The following is a 22,923-nucleotide window of genomic DNA, read 5'->3' as shown; positions in this document are numbered from 1 at the left end:
GTAAATCTACCAAAACTGCAGAGGGAAAAAAAAAAAGTGTTCCAACACTGGGCCTATTGTAGGCATGGATTGACTGTGCCAAGCTGGCTCAGAGCTGGCTATAAGACAGAACTTTCTCCTCTGCCTTTTTCTTTTTTCTTAACCCTTATCAGCCAGGCTACAGCTTCTCCTTTATACAAGGTTTGTCCTGTCCATATGCCCTGAGCTCTAGAGACTGATGAGCCAATTAGAGATGCTGGTTAGTCCCTGCCTGGCTGTATGTAACCCTTTGCTCCTCCAGGGGAAGGTTCCTTTTCTCACAAGCAACCTTTTGGGAACACAGAGAGATTCAGAATTAATATACTGGAGCAGTATAAAGCACTTAGCAACAGAAAGTGTGTGGGATGCGGTGACAGCAGTATGTGTGTTGCAACCTAGTGACATTAAGAAAACTGCGTGGAAAATAAAAGCTTTAATTTGCTTTTATTGAGTCCGTCCCCTCCCCTCATTACTCCCCATTTTTGTCCTTGGAGCTGTGATGATATGTTGGACAGCAAAAGGCCACTTAGATTTGACATTTAAAAATCATGTAGGCTACATGCACGTCATACATTTATTTCAGTTGGAACTCACCGGAATGTAATTCTGGCATCTCTCAGGTGGGCACCATTGCCATTATAAGAGAACAAGGGAGATGTTCATGGTGAATTCTGGCACCTCTTCTTCTAGAAAAATAGCACTGCATTTAAAGCATATTTCCCCTGCCAAGGAATCCTGGGAACTGTAGCTTAGCCCTAAAAGAGCTGCAATTTCAAGCACTCTTAACCAACTACAGTCATACCTTGGGTTGAAGTTGCTTCAGGCTGAGTGCTTTCGGGTTGTGCTCCGTGGCGACCTGGAAGTAACAGAACGCGTTACTTCCAGGTTTTGCCGCTCACACATGCGCAGATGGTCAAAATGACATCTCGTGCATGCGCGGAAGCGGCACATCACGACCCGCGCAGACGTGGGTTGCATTGGCTTCTGGATGCGAACAGGGCTCTGGAACGAATCCCATTCGTATCCAGAGGTACCACTGTACAGGTCTCATCATTCTTTGCAGGGAGGAATGTACTTTGAAACTAGGGTGTGTATACAGCCCTAGTCTCTTTGGTCTGCAAGGATATGCTGGAAAAGGATATGCTGGCACTTACCTTGCTGAGACTCTTAATTTAGAATCAAGACTTTAAGATAGTAGCCTCGGAATCATGATTAAGTGCTAACACCCAGCTCTGAAACATACAAAGTATCACTTCATAACAGAGTTCATTTGAGTTTGAGCATGAGTACCTTTCCCTCACTGATTAGCAACTACAACCAGCATCTGAGAATAGGGGAAACGCTTTATAAGTCAGAGGGGATAGTTTTTAGGACAGAGGCAGGGACTGTGTGACCTTCCAGATGTTGTTGGACTCCAACTCCCATCAGCCCCAGCCCTCATCAGCAATGGCCAGATGTGATGGGAATTATACTCCAGCAACATCTGGAGGGCCATTCTTGCTTTAGGTAGTCATATGTCTGTTTTACATTGTGGCATAAGTTTGTTCCATTGCAGCTTAACTGCAAGTACAGTGGTACCTCGGGTTACATACGCTTCAGGTTACATAGAATCATAGAATCATAGAATCATAGAGTTGGAAGAGACCACAAGGGCCATTGAGCCCAACCCCCTGCCAAGCAGGAAACACCATCAGATCACTCCTGACATATGGTTGTCAAGCCTCTGCTTAAAGACCTCCAAAGAAGGAGACTCCACCACACTCCTTGGCAGCAAATTCCACTGTCGAACAGCTCTTACTGTCAGGAAGTTCTTCCTAATGTTTAGGTGGAATCTTCTTTCTTTTTAGTTTGGAACCATTGCTCCATGTCCGCTTCTCTGGAGCAGGAGAAAACAACCTTTCTCCCTCCTCTATGTGACATCCTTTTATATATTTGAACATGGCAATCATATCACCCCTTAACCTCTTCTTCTCCAGGCTAAACATGCCCAGCTCCCTTAGCCGTTCCTCATAAGGCATAATTTCCAGGCCTTTGACCATTTTGGTTGCCCTCCTCTGGACACGTTCCAGTTTGTCAGTGTCCTTCTTGAACTGTGGTGCCCAGAACTGGACACAGTACTCCAGGTTAGGTCTGACCAGAGCAGAATACCGTGGCACTATTACTTCCCTTGATCTAGATGCTATACTCCTATTGATGCAGCCCAGAATTGCATTGGCTTTTTTAGCTGCCGCGTCACACTGTTGGCTCATGTCAAGTTTGTGGTCAACCAAGACTCCTAGATCCTTTTCACATGTACTGCTCTCAAGCCAGGTGTCACCCATCTTGTATTTGTGTCTCTCATTTTTTTTTGCTCAAGTGCAATACTTTACATTTCTCCCTGTTAAAATTCATCTTGTTTGTTTTGGCCCAGTTCTCTAATCTGTCAAGTTCGTTTTGAAGTGTGATCCTGTCCTCTGGGGTGTTAGCCACCCCTCCCAGTTTGGTGTCATCTGCAAATTTGATCAGGATGCCCTTGAGTCCATCATCCAAGTCCTTGATAAAGATGTTGAATAAGACCGGGCCCAAGACAGAACCCTGTGGCACCCCACTAGTCACTCTTCTCCAGGATGAAGAGGAACCATCGATGAGCACCCTTTGGGTTCGGTCAGTCAGCCGAACATACGCTTCAGGTTACAGACTCCACTAACCCAGAAATATTACCTCAGGTTAAGAACTTTGCTTCAGGATGAGAACAGAAATTGTGCTCCGGCGGCACGGCAGCAGCAGGAGGCCCCATTAGCTAAAGTGGTGCTTCAGGTTAAAAACAGTTTCAGGTTAAGTACGGACCTCCGGAATGAATTAAGTACTTAACCTGAGGTACCACTGTACAGCAACAGGCTGAACATCAGTGGGTTTCCCCGCTTTTTGCTGTATATGAAAGGGATGTTAAAGAGCAAGGATGAGCTTCCATCTGTGTCATCCTATGTAAGTGGCAGGGAGGGGAAGCAGGCCTTTCTGAAGCTTGCTTTCAGCCCTGTCATATTAGAGGGGCTGATTGAAGAGCACTGCGGCTCAGCCCACTCCTCCATCCCCAATCTTTCTCTGCAGCCTTATATGTCGTGTTCCACAGGCAATTGGCTGCCTGCTGCTGCCAAAGAGGCTTGTGAGCATTCCTGTGGGAAGCTGCCTGCACATTCATCTACCTTTGTTAGGAGCTGCTGCGTGCCTTCCTACTTATGCCTTTTATAGAATCATATGGTTTCAATATGCATGCTGAGCTACATCCACCAGCTCATAAACGAATAAGTGAAGGCTTGATTACGCCATCCACACCTTTAGAGCACAAGGACACCCAACCGGCCCTGCTGATAGCAAAAGACGGTAAAAAGATGATTATCTCCGATAAATCCTTTGCATTATTTAAAAGCTACAGGGTGCATCCTAGGGACGGAACTTTCCATTGACACCTAGGCTATACTCTGGGCAGCTTTTCTCCTTCTGTTGCAAGAGCATAGGACGTTTACATCGAAACAGTCCACTGCTGGCAGTGACTCTCAAGGATGTCAGATCTTAAGGATCTCCCAGCCCTACCTAGTGATGCCAGGGATTGAACCTGGAACTTTTTGCAGGCAAAGCAGAAGCTCTGCCCCTGAACTATAGTCCTTTCCCGAAAGAACCATGCAATACAACTTACAGAAAGCCTGAACAACTTCTCGCTTGCACAGAACCACAAACATTCGATGTGGAGGAAGGTGAATGTACCTAGTGATCCACAATACATGGATGTTGGAATGTGTTCAGCTTTGCAGTAACAACAACAACAACAACATTTTTTTATTTATACCCCGCCCATCTGGCTGGGTTTCTCCAGCCACTCTGGGCGGCTTCCAACAAAACACTAAAATACAATAACCTATTCAACATTAAAAGCTTCCCTAAACAGGGCTGCCTTCAGATTTATTCTAAAAGTTTGGTAGTTATTTTTCTCTTTGACATCTGGTGGGAGGGTGTTCCACAAGGCGGGTGCCACTACCAAGAAGGCCCTCTGCCTGGTTCCCTGTAACTTGGCTTCTCGTAGCGAGGGAACCGCCAGAAGGCCCTCGGCGCTGGACCTCAGTGTCCGGCCAGAATGATGGAGGTGGAGTTCACAAGTTGTATTTGTGGAAGATTAGCAGCCAAACCTAACCAATGCATATTCTTGCTAGTTAGCATGAGAAGGGGCTAGCACCACAGAGCTATATTGGTGATAGGCAGATATTCAGACCACAGAAATACAATTGGTAGAGAGGGCTCTGTGTGGTGTCATTTCCCCTGCTCTCCTGGAGAGGAAGGAGCATATAGTACTTCCTGTTCCTCTTGGTCTTCCTTTGACCAGAGTTTTGAAGCAGATGTGCCTTGTGTTTGCTCCAGCTCAGATGCCAGAAGTAAATTATATTTTTAAACTTACTTCCCAGGCTGTTGCCTGATTCCTTATTAAGCAGGACAAGAAAAGGAGAGCCATCTTACTTCATAGCTGGACTCGCTCAAAACATGACTTTACAGCTTAATTCCTATGCTTTTAATTTTGCAGCCAAGATGGGTTTTTGAAACACTGTTCAACCCACACATGTGTGTGCCTGGAGGGATAAATTGCAATTAACATATCCTCTCCTACCCATTAAAACCCATCCCACAGTACTAGCCTACCTCACATGTTCATACCTTCTTTCTTCTGAGCTTACTGAGCTGCTTGCAAAGCCACACACGATGGGCTTGTTTGTAGTACACATTTACTCCCCAGCAAACTTCTCCTGTGGTTGAGAAGTATGAGAGCTCTATAAGAAAAGCGACAATAACTTAAAACAATGGGAAAATAATGACTCAGAAGAGCAATTAACGATAAACATTTTATTTCTGTTTTGATTATCTTCAGCTGGAAGATAATCCAATTGAACAATTAATCAATTAACTGAACACATTAACCAATAAATTAGATTTAAAATTACTTGTGGCTTCTGAAGACATTACGACTAAGGCTGTGTTCACGCTCCTGTTTACTGTGCACTTTGCATTTCCAGTTCTTAAGCCATGCTCACACAGCTTTATCCAAAATACATATGCATCATTAACTTGTTTCTCAAACCATATTCACACTGATTTGGGGTCCGTAAGCTGTTCCTAAATTCATCTCAAGCCAGGTGTGGAAACCTTTGCATAGGGTAAGGACTCCCCTCCCCCATTAACATCCCCTATGTGTACACAAACATAAATGAATCTGATGCTAATGAAGCTGTGCTCCTTGAGTATTTTTGGACCATCCACAATCTTTTCTGGATACAGATGTGCTGGGTACAATTATCCATGCTCTGGTAACCTTTAGGGTGGACTACTGTAATGCCCTTAAAGATCATACAGAAGTTGCAGTTAGTAGAGTGTGGAGGTCAGGGAGCAGCGATCCAATCACATGTAACTGCTATTCTCAAAGAGATGAACTGGTTACCGGTTATCTTCTGGGTCCAATTAAAGGTGGTAAAGTTGAGATTTAAAGCTCTGAATGGCTTGGAGCACAAATATGAGAGAACTCCTTCTCGCATACCGACCTGCCTGTGTATCAAGATCAACAGAAGAAGCAATCCCAGTGGTTCTTGAATTAAATGACTTGGCCCCACATCTGTGTAATAACCCCTCCCACAACATTGTATTTGTTCAGACACCAGGTAAAAACCCACCTTTTTTTTGCTGGACCTTCTGTGGCTAATGAGCTAAGTCATGTCAATTGCATTTTTAATTATACTTGTGTAATTTATAAGAACAAATTTAATATGTTGGTTTATTATGTATTATGCTTTTAAATTACCTTATTTTTTGCAAACTGCTTTGACCATTTTGGGGGATGGGTGATTAATTAAGAAATTCCTTAATAAATAAAATAACTATGCAAAATTATATATACAAATATCTTAGGGGGAAAGACTACAGAAACTATTTTAATCAGAAATATTTTAATTAAAATACAGTGCATGCTAATTTCTTGAAACAATTCAAACTATGTTTTTAGTAAAAGTTCCTTCACAGTCAATGCTTTTTGAAATAAATAACTGGAAAATATTATACTGGCAGCTTTGGCTGACAAGACACATTCTAAGCAGAGGCTCGAGGCCTAATTTCTTCCTTGAATCTGCAATTGTTTCTCTGAACTGAATTGATGTCATTTAGTGTATACATCAAGTGAGTAGGTGCACGGACGCTGTGTGAAGTGCATTACAATGACTATTGCACAGATTTGCTCAGTCACTTTTCATAAGCTGTTGTGAAAGATAAATGAAGCTGAAAACTATGCCATAATACATTCTGAAGCTTTGGATTTGTTGTGGTTCCTGTCCCAAAGATATGTTCCTAGCCATCAGGTTCCTGTGCATCGGATTCATTCTCTGGGTTATTAGGACATGCTTAATGAAATTGATGGTAGGTTAAACTTCATGCATAGGGAACTTGTGCCCCTGCAGGTGTTGCTGGACTCCAAGAACCAGGGAGAGCCACTGTGGTGTGGTGAATATGCTGTTGGACCGGGAATACCAAGAATCAAACTGCCCTTTGGCCATGCAGCTTACTGGGTAACTTATCTCTCAAGCTAACTTACTGTACAGGGTTGTTATGAATATAAAATAGAGGGGGAAGGAACATATTTGCCGGCTTCTTGGATATAAATGTACTAAGGAAGGAACTCTCATCAGACTCAGGGAGCATGCCCAATGATCAAGGGCAATGGGAACTCAAGTATAATACATCTGAAGGACACTATGCACTACATTTTGAAGCAACAGTGCATGACTGTTGATCAAATCTGTTCAACCTACTTCTGCGGTGTTCTGTGGTTCTGCTGGAATTTGAACCAATCACATCCACTAAAGAATAATGGCTCTGAGCATTAGGTTCCCCTTACTATGCTTAATGATCTGATCATTAATTTTATAAATTTCTGGACTCTTTCTACCAGGGTTACCCAAGATGGTATGTAATGAAATAATCATGTGGGGAGGACACTCAGCAAGGTAAACGAACTGGGGGAAAGCCTTTGTTAATCTTTAAAACATTGCCAGTTCAAATCAAAGTATACAATCACAGTCCTGTTAAAAACGAAATAAAACACAGAAATCATACGAATTCTAACATGGATTAAAATACAGTATAAGACACATATGTTTCAAGTAGGATTCTTATTCTTATTCATTATTCCTGACTTTGGCTACAATGTATAATAGTAGCAAGTAAGATTGGGGCTCAGTCAGTTCATGCATCTCCACCACTTTGGGGGTCTGGAAATAAGTGAGAACTCAGTATAACACTGGGTCACTTCGTTGCACAACACATACAGTACAGGATTTGTGCATGTGTTGCCAAAATCACGTGGTGTGAACCCTGATCCTATGAGTAACCCGTGAGTGTCCCTTGTGGTTACTGTGGTTTGGTAAAATGACATTTTATTTACTGGTTTTCTAATTACTGTTCACATTTCCATGCTACTCCTCTAAGGAGATCAGAAGCGTTTGCATATGGTTCACAAGCAATATTCCACCCAGAGACTTATGAGTCTAGATTTGCTTTGATTCCGCAGGAGAAACACACAATATGCCTCCGGGGTTTCCCCCACCTATTTCTGCTCCAGTTATGCAGACTGAACAGCCAGGAACATTTTGAGCAGCGAATCTCGCAATTCTACAGCTTTTAGATTTATCAACAAAGCCAATGAGAGAGCTTATATATTTATATACCACCCTTCATCTGAAGATGTCAGGGCAGTTCACAAGTTAAAGTACAGGATAGAAGCACAAAATAAATTATTTATTACATTTGGTTCTCATATCACTGTACTCTCTCTCTACTCTGTCACCCTAATACCAATATTGGGCAGTTACTGGTAAGCATCAAAAGGATCCCAGCCCAAACAGGGCCACTAAGGAACGAGAGAGAGGTTATCATCGCACTTTGGGAATTCCGAGGCTTGCAGAAGTGCCAAGTCTTTTTAAAAAGAAAAACCGGGGCAACTGTACCCCCCACCAAAAAAACAAACAAACCACTAAACAAAACACAACCCAGCGAGAACTATGCATGTTCAGCATGCTACTGAATGTTTAGTATCTGTCGGGAAAAGGGGGGGGGGGCACGAAAATGGTAGGAGGCGTAGCATGGAGCATGGCTGGCCCTGTGAACGGAGGTGCTGCTGTTAGGAGTCGAAGGCATACTGTAACATTTTATTGCATGCATATTCCAATATCCGCATTTGTCAATAAAGGCAACCTATGAAACCCAGCATCATGTCGAGGGCTAAGCGCTCCTTCCGACAGCACCGTTGATTTTTACACAGAGCGTTTTCCCGCCATCTGCTAAAACCAAGTCCTCTTCTGCAAACCAGGCGACACAAAACAAAACAAAACAAAACAAAACCAAGGTCCCAAAGAACCGGGCCACCCGCGCTTCCCTCGCACCACAGACAAGTACGGCAATGAGGAGGAGGAGGAAGAGGAAGAAGAGAAACGCAGGAGCTCGCGGGGAGACAAAAGGAGCGCGAGCCCCTCCTGGCGCAACTCCCGCGCCTCCCCCCGCTCCTCCTCTTCCCCCGCTCCGCCGGCGCTTGTTGCCCCGTTTCCTAGCAACCGCCAGCGTGCAGCCTCTCGGGGCTGAAAGAAAGCGCAGGCCGCGGAGGACGGGCGGCCCGCCATGGAGGCCCCCAGGCCCCGAGGCCGCTCCCCGCCTCTGCCTCCCCCCAAGCCCGCCATTTTCTACGGGCCCGTGGAGCCGGGGAATCCGGTGGTGGACAGCTTCGAGAAGGACCTGAGCGCTTGCCTGGGCTACTTTCGGCGCCAGCGGGAAGCGAAGGCCTCGGGGGCCTCGGGCTCCAGGCAGCAGGAGCTGCACAGGCTGGGGTAAAGCGGAGGCTGGGGACGGGGCTGGCGGGGAAGGGCGCGCCGCTCGTCCCGCTCCCTCTCTTTCGCCTGCGCCCTCTTTCTCCACCGTGCTTCCTTTTTTGCTGTAAAATATCTCACGATCTGCTTGCACATAACAGTATATAAGTTCACAGAAGTTGCAGGGGGGTAGCCTGGACTCTTCTGAGACGTTAAGCACTCTGTCCCTCATTGGGCACATGCCCTCTGACCGCCATGAAGGTGGCACTGTGTAGTATCCAGGTGCCTCACTTGTAGCTGACACCTGTAGCTTAATTATTATATTAATTATTATAACAATAACAACAACAATTTATTATGTATGGCTGAGTTTCCCCAGCCACTTTGGGCAGCTCCCAACAGAATATTAAGAACACAATAAAACATCAAACGTTAAAAACTTCCCTAAATAGGGCTGCCTTCAGATGTCTTCTAAAAGTCAGATACAGTGGTACCTCTGGTTACATACTTAATTCGTTCCGGAGGTCCGTTCTTAACCTGAAAATGTTCTTAACCTGAAGCACCACTTTAGCTAATGGGGCCTCCTGCTGCTGCCGCACCGCCGGAGCACGATTTCTGTTCTCATCCTGAAGCAAAGTTCTTAGTCTGACACACTATTTCTGGGTTAGGGGAGTCTGTAACCTGAAGCGTATGTAACCCGAGGTACCACTGTAGTTGTTTATTTCCTTGACATCTGATGGGAGGGCGTTCCGCAGGGTGGGCACCACTACCGAGAAGGCCCTCTGCCTGTTCACCTCTTTATAAAGACTCTAGATCCAAAGTTGGAGCCATTATCCAACTGCATATCCTTCTTCCCCTTTAGCATTGTACTATCCTTGCACTAAAAAGGACTAGGTGCAGCCAAAATAAGTGCTAGGGAAAAGCAGAAATAATGCTTTCCTCTCGCTGCAGTTCTTTGACCCTTAGTTGTGCTAGCAGGCTTTCACCCACCATATGAACCATGGGGTGAAAAGTGGGAGCACAGGCACAATTACCAATTTATTTTTTTTTAATGCAAGGAGGATAATAGGAAGGAGAAAGTTATTAAGAACGTAAGAAGGTCTCTGCTGGATCAGGCAAACGCCTATCTAGTCCAGCATTCTGTTCTCACAGCGGACATCTTGACACCTATGGGAAGCCCGCAAGCAGGAAATAAGCTCCATAGTGCTTTCCTGCTTATGATCCCTAGAAACTGGTTTTCAGAGGCATACCCAGCTCTACCTCTCTTTTAAATCGGAACCAGTGAAGGCAGTGAAGGTCCTGTGTGAGTATCTGGAGGCGGTTGGAGGATGGATGGCAGCTAACAGATTGAGGCTGAATCTTGACAAGACAGAAGTACTGTTTCTGAGGGACAGAGGGCGGGTGGGTCCTGAATGGGGTAACTGTGCCCCTGAAGGACCAGGTGCGCAGCTGGGGATTCATTTTGGACTCACAGCTGTCCATGGAGGCGCAGGTCAATTCTGTTTCCAGGGCAGCTGTCTACCAGCTCCATCTGGTATGCAAGCTGAGACCCTACCTGCCCGTGGACTGTCTTGCCAGAGTGGTGCATGCTTTGGTTATCTCCCGCTTGGACTACTGCAATGTGAAATTACAACTAACCCAGTATGCGGCAGCTAGACTGGTGACTGTGAGTGGCCGCCGAGACCATATAACACCGGTCTTGAAAGACCTACATTGGCTCCCAGTACGTTTCCAGCACAATTCAAAGTGCCCGGAATTGGCTCCCAGTACGTTTCCGGGCACAATTCAAAGTGCCCTTTAAAGCCCTAAACGGCCTCGGCCCATTATACCTGAAGGAGTGTCTCCACCCCCATCGTTCTGCCCGGACACTGAGGTCCAGTGCCGAGGGCCTTCTGATGGTTCCCTCGCTGCGAGTAGCAAAGTTACAGGGAACCAGGCAGAGGGCCTTCTCACTAGTGGCGTCTTGCCCTATGGAATGCCCTCCCATCAGATGTCAAAGAAATAAACAACTATCAGACTTTTAGAAGACATCTGAAGGTAGCCCTGTTTAGGGAAGCTTTTAATATTTGATGAATCATTGTATTTTAATATTCTGCTGGAAGCCGCCCAGAGTGGCTGGGGAAACCCAGCCAGATGGGTGGGGTATAAATAATAAATTATTATATTATTATACTGTCTCAGATATAGGAGGTAATATAATCATGGCTTGTAACTTTTGATTGCCTCATATTTGAATTTGTCTGATTACCTTTTTAAAGCTGTCTCAGTTGCTGGCGATCGCTGTATCTTTTGGTAGCAAATTCCATACCGTAACTATGCACTTTGTGAAGAAGTATGTCCTTTCATGTGTCCTGAATCTTTCAACATTCAGTTTCATTGAATGACTGCTGGCTCTATATTTTAGTGGGAGAAAAACTCCTATCGACCTTTTATAGATCCAGTCTAATTTTATACACCTCTTTCATATTCTCTGAATTAAAAAGCCCCACTTTTGTAACTCTTCTCATAGCCCCTGGATCATTTTGGTTGCCCTTTCAATTCTGGGAGTTTCAGAGAATATTTAAAGAGAATATCAAACACAATGGCCCAGTTGCAAAATATGGTAAACCAAGGATTGAACCTGCTTTGCTCCCTCCTTTCAATGTGGAATATAGACACTGTTGGGATACTGCCAGGGAGACAAAGGCCATCATGCCTCCACGTCGATTCCGGACGATCCATCAATCTCCCGTAGAACAGTATCAGTCAATTAGCGACACAAGGCTTGCCACATTCCAGCACTCGTGCACACCCTTTCAGCACAGTTTGCACAACGAAAGATGCACTCAGGAGAGCATTATTTACAACTTTATTCAGCGTTGGTCAGAACAAAGAAAAACATGACTGCCTGCCTGCGTATCCAGGCACAGACAGAGAACAACAGCTATATACAAAACAGAAACATCCTGTGAACAGGAAATATGCAGGCTGTGACACAACAACCTGCTCCCTTTTTAAGGTGGAACGGAAATATCCTAAGACACAACCCCAATCCTTGACTTAGCATCATGTCTGAACCAGAGATCATGGTTTATTTTGCTCCAAACAAACCATAGTAGTGGCTTGTGCTTGGCTTGGTGACAATTATTTGGCTGTGTCATCCCTGTTTCAGGTATAATGTTAAGATAGGGACTGTGATTCCTGGAAGACCTGTTCCCTGCCTTGTGTCCCTTTTCTGACCTGGCCTGGAAGGGCAGGGCCCTGACTGACGCCAGCTACAAAAGCTGAGGCTGCTATCTGTTGGGTTGGGTTAAAACTCTTGGCCTGGGGGGCGTGTTTGGGTTTTCTTGTTGTGTGTGTGTGTGGGAGGGAGGGGGGGTTGCTGCAGTTGCTGTTGAGTTTTTTGTATCTTTATTTTTGAGCTTGTGATTTATTTATATGGAAATAATTCAGTTTTGTTGTGTATTATTTGATGTTTTATTTATTATTCATGACTACCTTTGTTAAGTTGTAGTTATGTATTTTTTCATGTTGTAAGTTGCCTTGAGCACGGTTTGAACTGTGGAAAGGCGGCATACAAATAACATTATGTATGTATGTATTTCTGCCAGTGTGTTTCCTGCCTTTATTTAAACAACCAAATAATAATCAGTCCATAACTTTCAGTGATTATTTTTGTTTAGAGCAACTACTTTGTTTAATATTTGGAACAACTACAAGCCTCGATTCCCAGATTGGTATTACAATGAAAAACTTGTGAAAGTTGGTGATGAGCTTGTGGAAATGAAGGTAAGTAATGCGTTATGTGAATTATTTACAGTGGTGCCCCGCAAGACGAATGCCTCACAAGACGAAAAACCTGCTAGACGAAAGGTTTTTCCGTTTTGGAGGTGCTTCGCAAGACGAATTTCCCTATGGGCTTGCTTTGCAAGACGAAAATGTCTTGCGAGTTTTTCCGACTTTCCCCCCCTCCCCCCCTTTTTCTAAGCCGCTAAGCCGCTAAAAGCCACTAAACCGCTAATAGCGCTAATCCGCTAAGCTGCTAATGGGCTTGCTTCGCAAGACGAAAAAACCGCTAGACGAAGAGACTCGCGGAACGGATTCTTTTCGTCTTGCGAGGCACCACTGTCTAGCAATTTCTCTCCTATATCCGCATTTGTATTCTTCCATCTGAGAATATACATCATGCATTTGGTAAAGTGCAATCTGCCCATGATAGCTCATGTCTTTTTAGCAAACTAGACGTGATGCTAAATTTGTCACGTTAAGTTAAAAGAATATTTTTAAAACATTAAACAGTGGGCATATGTGTAATAACTGGATAAGACCATGGTATACAGGGAGTCTTGATAAAAAATTGTGTTAGCAAATGGGTAGCCCTCCTTCTGATGTGCCATGGTCCTAATCTAATAGGAACTTTCGGTGCCTACTGTTTGATGTCTAAAAAAGCTTAATGCAATTGCGGGTGATGAATTTAGCATCAAGTGTCATTTGTTTTTAAGGTACCACAAGATTTCTTGTTGTTGAAAGCCATTTGAATACATAATACCAACCCAAGATAGCTGACTGTGCAATCCTATATAAACTTAAAAAAAAAAAAGATTCTTCATCTCAGGTAAATTTCAGCCTATTTGTGGCCAGTACTGTACATCAAAAGTAGACTGTTAACCCCATAACCAGGCCTTTGGTTGATTTGATTGACATCCTATGCCCTTTTAAAATGTGAGGTTGTTTTTTGGGGGGGTGTTATTGGGTTGCTTTTATTTTGAGTATTTATTTTGTAGTTTTATATTTTGATTTTGTTCTGTGAACTGCCCTGAGACCTCCAGGTATAGGGCGGTATATAAATAAATAAATAAATAAATAACCCCCCAGCTCATGACAAGATTTAGTGAGATGCCTTCAATTGTGTTCCCCGTCACTCTTTACTTTCACCTGCATGGGTAGGCACTCTGTTAAAGGTATATGAAACTGGAAAAGGAAATATAGTAATCTTTAACTGAAGGTATAAACACTTCTGTAGAGTGAGAAGACTCTCACCTCCCCCCAAAGAATTCTGTTAGAAGGATTGTGTGTGTCTGATCACATTACTTGAATTAACCTCACTTGCAGTTAGTCTTATTCCACATGTTGAGGGAGATTTATCAAGAAACTCATGCTGTACAAATTGATGATGGTGATGATTCAGTTGCTGGCATTTTTACTTTTGATACGGGAACAAAACATTAGCCTAGCATATAATTACAATATATTATAATTGTATATAATACAATATATTATCAATTAACTGCCCTTTTTTGACAGATTAATAAGAGTTATACAATGAAATCTAAGATCTGTTTTTGCTTCTTAAAGAATGCCATGCCCTTTCCCTAGCTTGTGTGTCTTATTTAACTCAAGCACCTAAATGAGACCTGCAGTCTCAGTTTTATAGTTCTTGCTTCCTTTTTTTGAAACAATGCTCTGTGTAGGTTTCCATTTGCTCAGGAAGTGGTTGCATTGTAGAGGTAGATGAAGAGATCTTGGTCTCTAGCTTATAACACATTTTTTTCTGAAATGCAAATAAAATTAAGAATCACTAGCATGACTGCTATGTATTTTTTCTACCAAAGCTTTAAAAAACCACACAGTTACCTAGAATTGTTCAGATATTGAATATTTCTAATTTTCTTTTATATATATATATATATATATATATATATATATATATATGCCATGCTTTGATATAAAGGAAATCTTGTTTTCTTGATTGTTATAGCCATACATATTGGAAAGAGCACAGTCAAGTTAAGCAGTTGAATAAAGACAGTTGTTACAGCTGGAAGGATTTAACTTTTGCTTAAATTTTACTGAACTAAACTACCTAAAAGTGCTGAACTTTGGTTGAATTGCTATTGTTTTTGTTGTTTGTTTCAGTATTAGAAACAAAATAGAGAAACAATAAATGACAACAATATACTTTCCATGATATATTGACCAACAAGACTGATTAGACTTTCTCTCCACCTCTACCATGCTGTACAGTGGTGCCCCGCAAGACGAATGCCTCGCAAGACGAAAAACTCACTAGATGGAAGAGTTTTCCATCTTTTGAGGTGCTTCGCAAGACGAATTTCCCTATGGGCTTGCTTCGCAAGACGAAACGTCTTGCGAGTTCTTGCGAGTTTTTTCCCTCCCCCCCTTTTTCTAAGCCGCTAATAGCCGCTAAGCCGCTAAGCCACTAATAGCCGCTAAGCCGCTAATAGCGCTAAGCCGCTAATAGCCGTGCTTTGCAAGACGAAAAAACCACAAGATGAAGAGACTCGCGGAACGGATTAATTTCGTCTTGCGAGGCACCACTGTAGTCTTATACAGTACTCACCTGGGAGTATGTCCTGTTGAATTTGATGCAACTTACTTCTGAGTAGACATATATAGGATTGCATTGTAAATGTATTATAAGAAGGATGGACAACTTGTGACCCTTCAGATGTTATTGGAGTGGAATTACCATCATCCCTGAACATTGTCTGTGTAGGGTTGATAGGAGCTGGGTTCCAAAATCTTAATGTTTTGTCACTTAAAATTTTATGGAAATTAAAATAATGCATTTATTGTGTGTGTAATCAGGTTTTTTTTTTGGCTTTTCAGGAATATAAGCTGGCACTTACACAATGCTATGGGCGATATCTTCAGGAAATCTGTAGTGTAAATCTAAACAAAATTGGATCAGACGTGCATCAATTTAAGTCTGATTTTTTCCCAAAGGGACTTAGAGATCCAACTGCTGCACGTACAGTAAGTATATACAATGAAGATTTAAAATAAATGTGATACTATTTAATATTTTAATAATTTGGCATTAACAAGGTTTCATTAAATATTCAGCAGACACCACTCATTCTTCCTCCAGCAGCATGCTGTCTTAAGGATACTTCTCATATCATGTTTAAAGAGACATTCATACTTTACTTACATCTAATTGTGTATATATTTTTTGCACACTTTTTTCCTGTGGTGCTTGCTTATTGCTATGAGTAGGAAAAAATAATAAGCAGCATTTAAAGGTGTATTTTTTTTAAAAAAACTGCCCCTTTAATTTGCAGTTATTGAATATAATGGCACATTATAAGTCATATGTAGGGAAATTAGATGTGCAGTTGGGATGTAAGAAATTATCATTTCCCATTTTGCCCTGTATTTATGATCTGCTGCACTGTTTCTGTTCTGTTTTCCCCCCTACCAAAAATGATGTTATTCATCTCACTGTCTGTTAAGGCAAATTTTTATAACTTTTGCATCATCGAATCTAATGCGCCTTCGAATCTAATGCAGACTTAAATTTTCAGAATCTTGAAACCAAAAAAAGTATTTGCTGGCAAATGTAAATGTGCCATCAAATCTAATGCGTGCCTTAATCTTCGCAACGTAATTTGGCCAGGAAATTTTGAGTAAATATGGTATTCAATTATTACATAAATTATGTAAATTATGTTGACATTATGTTTTCCCACCCTATTCATTTCAGTTCAAATATGGGGGGAAAGGTGATTAAATATCATTTGTTATCTGAAAGCAACAACAGTGAATACAAGTCACATTAACTGGATCATTTTCTGTTGCAGACATGGGACAGATAAGCTATCTTCTTTAATTTCCTCCCCCATTTCCATTTTCTTCATAATTGCGTAATGGTTTCAAATGTTTGTATGCCCTTATGTAGAGATGAATGGAGATGCATAGCTTCTTCCATTAGAACATCAGAAGAACCCTTCTAGATCACACCAAAGACCTGTCTTGTCCAGTATCTTGTTTCCCACAGTAGCCACCCAGATGCCAACAGGAAGTTCAAAACCAGGACATGAGCGCTATAGCCCTCTTCTGCTAGTATTCCTTAGTGACTAGTATTCAGAAGCACGCTGCTTCAGCTTTGGGCATAGTATATAGCCAGCTCTATACAGCTATATCGTGGAAGGGCAATTGACTTGCTGATCAGAAGGTCAGCGGTTCGAACCCCCGCGACGGGGTGAGCTCCTGTTGCTCGGTCCCTGCTCCTGCCAACCTAGCAGTTTGAAAGCATGTCAAAGTGCATGTAGATAAATAGGTACCACTCTGGCGGAAAGGTAAATGGCATTTCCGTGCTCTGCTCTGGTTCGCCAGAAGTGGCTTAGTCATGCTGGCCACATGACCTGGAAGCTGTACGCTGGCTGCCTTGGCCAGTAAAGCGAGATGAGCGCCGCAACCCCAGAGTCAGTCACGACTGGACCTAATGGTCAGGGGTCCCTTTAACTTTATACTCCCTCACATGATACATCTGTCTCTTAATCTGTGGCATCCAACATCACCCTGTGTGTGAGAAATACAGTTCTTTAGTCTGGGCGTTTTTGCTCATTCATAGGAGAATCTTATACAGACTTGCATGTACGAAAAATACATTTCATACATTCTGACTGTGTGCTGTGGGCAAAGTGTCTACTGAATTGAGACAAATCTTACATTTGCAACTATGTTAATGAAATTAGCAAGCATATACGTTGTAGGATCGGCATAACCATCCTTTAAAAAACAACTGATTATTCATATTCTTAGTCCTCTGGGCGTTTTATGATTTCATCTAATAAATATGTTAAAAGAGTTTGCCAATGTTTTTGAAAAACATTTGGGATCTAAGCTCTCCTAGGATATTATTTATTCTTCCTGTTGTAAAAGCAGATACTAAGGATTTCACTTTGAAACTTCATAACTGGAAACCAGCTGTTTGCTGTAGAATAATGTGATACATGAACCCAAATTTTTCCCCCTGCTCTAAAATGTAGGTCTAAAGTGCTCCAACATGATGTTCTCTGATTTCAGGTGGAAGATATTTTGTACTCTCTTGGTAACCAAATATCCTAGTTTAGGGAATTACAACAAACACTGTTTGCCTTTATGGTAAATTGAAGCCCAATACAGATTGTTTCTGTGTATCACTTCTTTTTATTAGATGAAAGGAACATTTTTAGTATCCTAAAAGTGTCTTAGCATTTTCAGTACTGAGAAATTCCCTGAGTTTTTAGATTTTTAAAACGGGTAGGAAACCTCTGGTCCATGGGCCTGATCTAGCTTGCTGAGCCTCCCTGTGTGACCCGCAAGGCTATTTCGGGCAAGCCACACCCACTTGCTCTACTCCTGAAATCATAAAGGCAGGGCATTGCAGGCATTGACAATTTGGAGTGCCCCAAAAGTCCTGTTGCACAGGACTGATAGTTGCACCTGATAGTTGCACCTGTTGCACCTGATAGCCAGCAGGTTGTCAATCAGCTGATGTCATAATAATGTTGCCCCATTCATCTTTCCGAGTGGGGGGCGGTGAGGGGGATAAGGATCTGGCCTTCCGGGCCAAAAAGGTCCACTACTCCTGTTTCACAACATCTTTTCTGAACACTCTCTAACAACAATGTTTTGTCATTGGGTGAAGGTGATTATTGCTGTTGTGGTTATTATTTAGTGTGATTAAAAAACTTTGAAACACATGGTTCTTCTTCGTACAGAATGTGGGTGGCCAACACTCAGTTAAAGTATATTTGACAATACTACACCCAGTTAAAGTATATTTTAAAAATTGCTACTATGCCTATTGAATATTTTCCTGCTCTGTGCTATATAGAATTGGATTATAACCAACTTTGGAAAGCAGATTGTCAAGATGTTTTAGACTATTATTATTTTCCAGGACTGAGCTCTGCTTTGACCATGAATAAGTGTCATTTAAGGGATTGGCACTTATGGATAGACTCCAGAAGGGACACGCAGCTAATTAGAAACAGCAATTTTACCACTCGACAACAGTATTTTAGAACTAGCTATTTGACCAAATACCTTTACTGAGCTGTTTCCAAATGATTCACACTGCAGTTTTGGATGACTGCTGCAGCAAGGTCCCCTGTGCAGGCAATTTTTATATTTGTGGTCACCTCAGGTGGAAGACACTACTCATTATCTGTTGGCCTGCTCCTTATATAGACACCCAAGAGACCACTTTCTGAAAAGTTTGTTCACACAAGCAGGCAGGTACACTATAGCTGAAATGGTCTAGTTTCTTTTAAGTGACACTAATAGCTTCGTAACACACAGAGTGGCCCCATAAGCATTGGCTTTAACAAACAAACAAACCCATGAAAAAGTAGTTCAATAACATTTCTATAGAATGTTGTGATGATTTGGAGGTTTAATATGAATCAAGCTGGATTTGAGTTTGTTGGTGTCTCTGGTAACCTCTCTCATATATCATGGATATTGACTCATATCATGGATGTATATGATCTGTATTTTTTTACTGCTACTGTTGCTGTGGGTTTGTCATGGCGTTTGGCTAGAAGAATAACTTTATATTGACAGAAATATATATCTTTATCTTCTTTGAATCATTTATAGACTGCCTTTTATTCAAAGAATGTTAAGGCAATTTACAACCATCTAAAATACCTTTAATAGATGAAATAAGATAAGAATAAATAAAACATGATACAGACAAATTCTCAAACAGTTCCAAGTACAAAAATTAGTATGCATGGCTGCCAAAGGCCTGAGTGAATAAATAAGTTTTTAACAGGTGCTGAAAATGGATCACTTTTGGCGTCTGCTGCACTTCAGAGGCACCAGCTTCAGGCAAGAAGTGTGAATCCGTCACACCAAATGAGTAGCAAATGCATGAAAACAAACAAGCAAGGACCTTATCAGAACAGTTGCTGTGCTGGAAGTGGAATGTTGGTTTGGCTGTGGAAAAACACTGTCCTAGAGACTGAAGTTCTGAGGATGTTTCATTGAGTCCTTGTTTAAATTTAAGTGCTGTGCCATGAAGCCATTGCTTAAATTAAGTGCTATGGTAAAGGTAAAGGGACCCCTGACCATTAGGTCCAGTCGTGACCGACTCTGGGGTTGCGGCACTCATTTGCTTTATTGGCCGAGGGAGCCGGCGTTTGTCCGCAGACAGCTTCTGGGTTATGTGGCCAGCATGACCAAGCTGTTTATGGCGAACCAGAGCAGCGCACGGAAACGCCGTTTACCTTCCCACCGGAGCGGTACCTATTTATCTACTTGTACTTTGATGTGCTTTCGAACTGCTAGGTTCGCAGGAGCAGGGACCGAGCAACGGGCGCTCACCCCGTCACAGGGATTTGAACCGCCAACCTTCTGATCGGCAATTCCTAGGCACCACCTGCGTCCCTAAGTGCTATGGTAGAAAGTAGTTAATTAGCTAAAAGGCAGCGATTGGATGAAAAAAGCACAAGGGAAACAAGCTAGTGAAGAAGGGGCCAATGAAGCATGGGGTAGACAGTGGTGGGAATTTCATACAAGACCTAGGAGTGAATGTGCTGAGTGGCACAGTTGTGAAAGAGCTGGGGAAATATGTCCTCTGGCTGAGTGGCTGAAGGGTGAGTTATGGGGTGGGGTGCTAAATTCACATTTTGATTTGAAGAATTACGTCATTTCAATCTCTGATTATTCATTTTAGTTCCATGTTTTGCAAGTGAGGAATATCTGCATTTACAAATTGGTGTGTGATAATGATGAGGACCTCCTGAATCAGGAATCTGTGAAGACATGTTTCAGACTCCTGTCCATATTGCAACTGATCATGCAGATGACTTTGCCACATGAACGTTTGTGTTGGCTTGTCTACAATGGTATGTCACAAATTTTACTTTCTAAATACTGTTGGAGAGCTGTCAAGATTAAAAGAGTGTTTAATTTTAGAGCTCCCTCCCTAATATAAAATTCATGGGGAATTTTAGTTTTGACGTTTCTGTTTACATTTTGGGTTGAATTTTCACTGTGAAGCAAATTATTTATTATTCAGGCAGCTGAGGGCTGATAGCTTTAATGTAGATGGATAAGTACTGACAGAGCACTATAGTTTTTTAAATTAAAAAAATTATAAGCATGTAAAATATAATATATAATACACTGTAAAATATTTCACAGGGCATTGTTTTCATATAAGGGAATTCGGTTCCCAAAGTTTAGGAAATAAATTTTTTGAGATTATTAGAGTCATGAAATGGTTGACAAGGTTTCATAAGTAAGTTTCAAAGAAGTTAGAAACCATTTAATATGAATTTTTTTCTGCTAGATAAGCTTTGCCAATACAACCTATAGGTGTTATTTTTTATGTCCATTCACCGTATTCACTGGAGCAGGTTTTATACATATATACATGTAGCTTACAATTTATATTGAATAAGTTGAATATATTGAATATATATTGAATAAGTTGAATAAAGAAAAGCCAAGTTGAGGTGAGAGTAAGGATAGTCCACAAGCTCAGCATAATATATATAAGCATGCACACAGATGCACACATTGCTATATATGTTTTTAAAATAATTTACTTGTCCTTGCAGGTACAATCCACATGTATACCATTTGTAGGCATTTAATGACCATAGGTCAATCTTCTAAGGTATGGCAAGATAAATTTGGAAGTATTTGTCTCTTTTCCTGTGTCTGTCAAGATATATTAATTTTTCAGATTGTTACTGTTCTGCATGTTTTTGGTAACATTTTAGCTTGTGTTTGCCTTGTGAGGATTGTGTGTGTGTGTGTGTGTGTGTGTGTGTGTTTTAAAGGATGTTCTTAGCTTAAATGAATGAATGAATAAATAAAGTATAGAAAACTGGCAACGTTAAATCTGATATTGTTCGTTCAGTGGTTTTGGCTTTTGAGATTTCAATAGACATTGCCCATAGAATTTCAGCATACCTTCACAAGTAGAGCATGTACCAGTTTCACTGGCACCTAACTTTTAGGCTCAGTTCAGAGTGATAGTTGTTAGTTTTCATGCTGTGTATTAGAGGTGGGGAACTTTTTCTAGCCCAAAGGTTGCATTACTCTCTGAGCAGTCTTCTGGGGCCACAGGCTAGTAGCAGTCAAGGGCAGAGGCAAAAAGTGGGTATAACAATTCCTAATGTTTGTACAGTAGACTATATACCAGCCATGCAAAGTCCAGAGGTTCCTACACATGCACACTTCTCCCTCCAGATGAGGGCATTAACACTGTTTAAGAATACATTCCAGCCAGAAAAGAGGGTAGGTGGCAGAGCCATTGAGGGGTGTGGCTTTGGAAAATATGGTGTGGCCTAGGTGGAGGACAAAACCTTGGGAGAACCCCAAGGGCCAAATAGAGGCTGCTCTAAATGATTTGGGACCCCAGGGTAATTACTGTCTTTTTCTGTATCAATCTAGCTGTCCACCTAGATTATCAGAATATTTTGTCTGGCCCCTCTTTACAGCATTTAGACACTGAATGAAGAATTGGCAGTAGACTTTTGCCATGACCATCTTGTGAACTGTTAACATGTTGCCTTTTAAAAGTTGTTTGGTTTGCCATGCTTTTGTTTTTTTGCTTTTCTGTTTATTATCTCATGTGATAGTGTTTGGTTTTTCTATGGTGTTAGCTGCCTTGGGTTTCTAAAGAATCTTAAATGAATACTCAAGGGCTGTGCTGCTGCTGCCACCGCCGCTCTGTAAATACAGTACTACACTTTAAAACGTGGTCTTGTACTGTTTGAGTAAAAACCCCTTAGTATTGATTTTTATACATTTTACTTGCATGAAAATGGGAATACTTTTATTTATTTAACCAGGCATATTTATTATGAATATGTTATTTGATTTCAAAACAGTGTGAGAGTAAAAATAAATAGAATGATAGATAGATAGATAGATAGATAGATAGATTTCATTCTGAAATCTGCAATATGAAAATTACATACTGATTGATTATAAGGAAGATTTTTCAGTTGTCCTTAAACTGAACTGTAGTGCCACCCAGTGGCTATTTTTTTTACAATAAGATCATCATGTGACTTTCAAAGTTTTGTTCATCTCAGTTGTACACTCCAGAAAAAGTAAGCAAGAAAGGTAGATGTGTGTGTGGTGGGGGGAGTCAGTTTTGCACATAAGTCTGCAAAAGTTATTATTTTTACTAGCTCACCTACTCATAATGTTAATCAGTTATGACACACTAAAGTCTTGAACTGAAAGAGGTAAAAGAAGTATAGTAGTTACCTTTCAAAATTTGTCAACCCCTGCAATATTTTATACT

General features: G+C 41.7%; 1 protein-coding gene across 2 annotated transcripts in view; it reads left to right on the top strand.

The window, feature by feature from the left end:
* Positions 1-8,638: 8,638 nt before the first annotated feature.
* The window catches only part of CFAP54 (cilia and flagella associated protein 54), a 109,403-nt gene continuing 95,118 nt past the window's right edge, over positions 8,639-22,923 (top strand). For both annotated transcript variants that reach the window (XM_081878172.1, XM_081878171.1), the window contains exons 1-5: positions 8,639-8,900; positions 12,542-12,647; positions 15,489-15,635; positions 20,332-20,503; positions 21,221-21,279. In XM_081878172.1, the coding sequence (XP_081734298.1) occupies positions 8,695-8,900; positions 12,542-12,647; positions 15,489-15,635; positions 20,332-20,503; positions 21,221-21,279 (690 nt within the window). In that variant the 5' untranslated portion in view covers positions 8,639-8,694. The remainder of the gene's footprint in view (positions 8,901-12,541; positions 12,648-15,488; positions 15,636-20,331; positions 20,504-21,220; positions 21,280-22,923) is intronic.

This window comes from Podarcis erhardii (assembly GCF_964252035.2).
Source record: "Podarcis erhardii genome assembly, chromosome: 10".
Taxonomy (NCBI): domain Eukaryota; kingdom Metazoa; phylum Chordata; class Lepidosauria; order Squamata; family Lacertidae; genus Podarcis; species Podarcis erhardii.
Note: the sequence above shows the minus strand (reverse complement) of the source record. Positions and strands in the feature narration are given on the sequence as shown.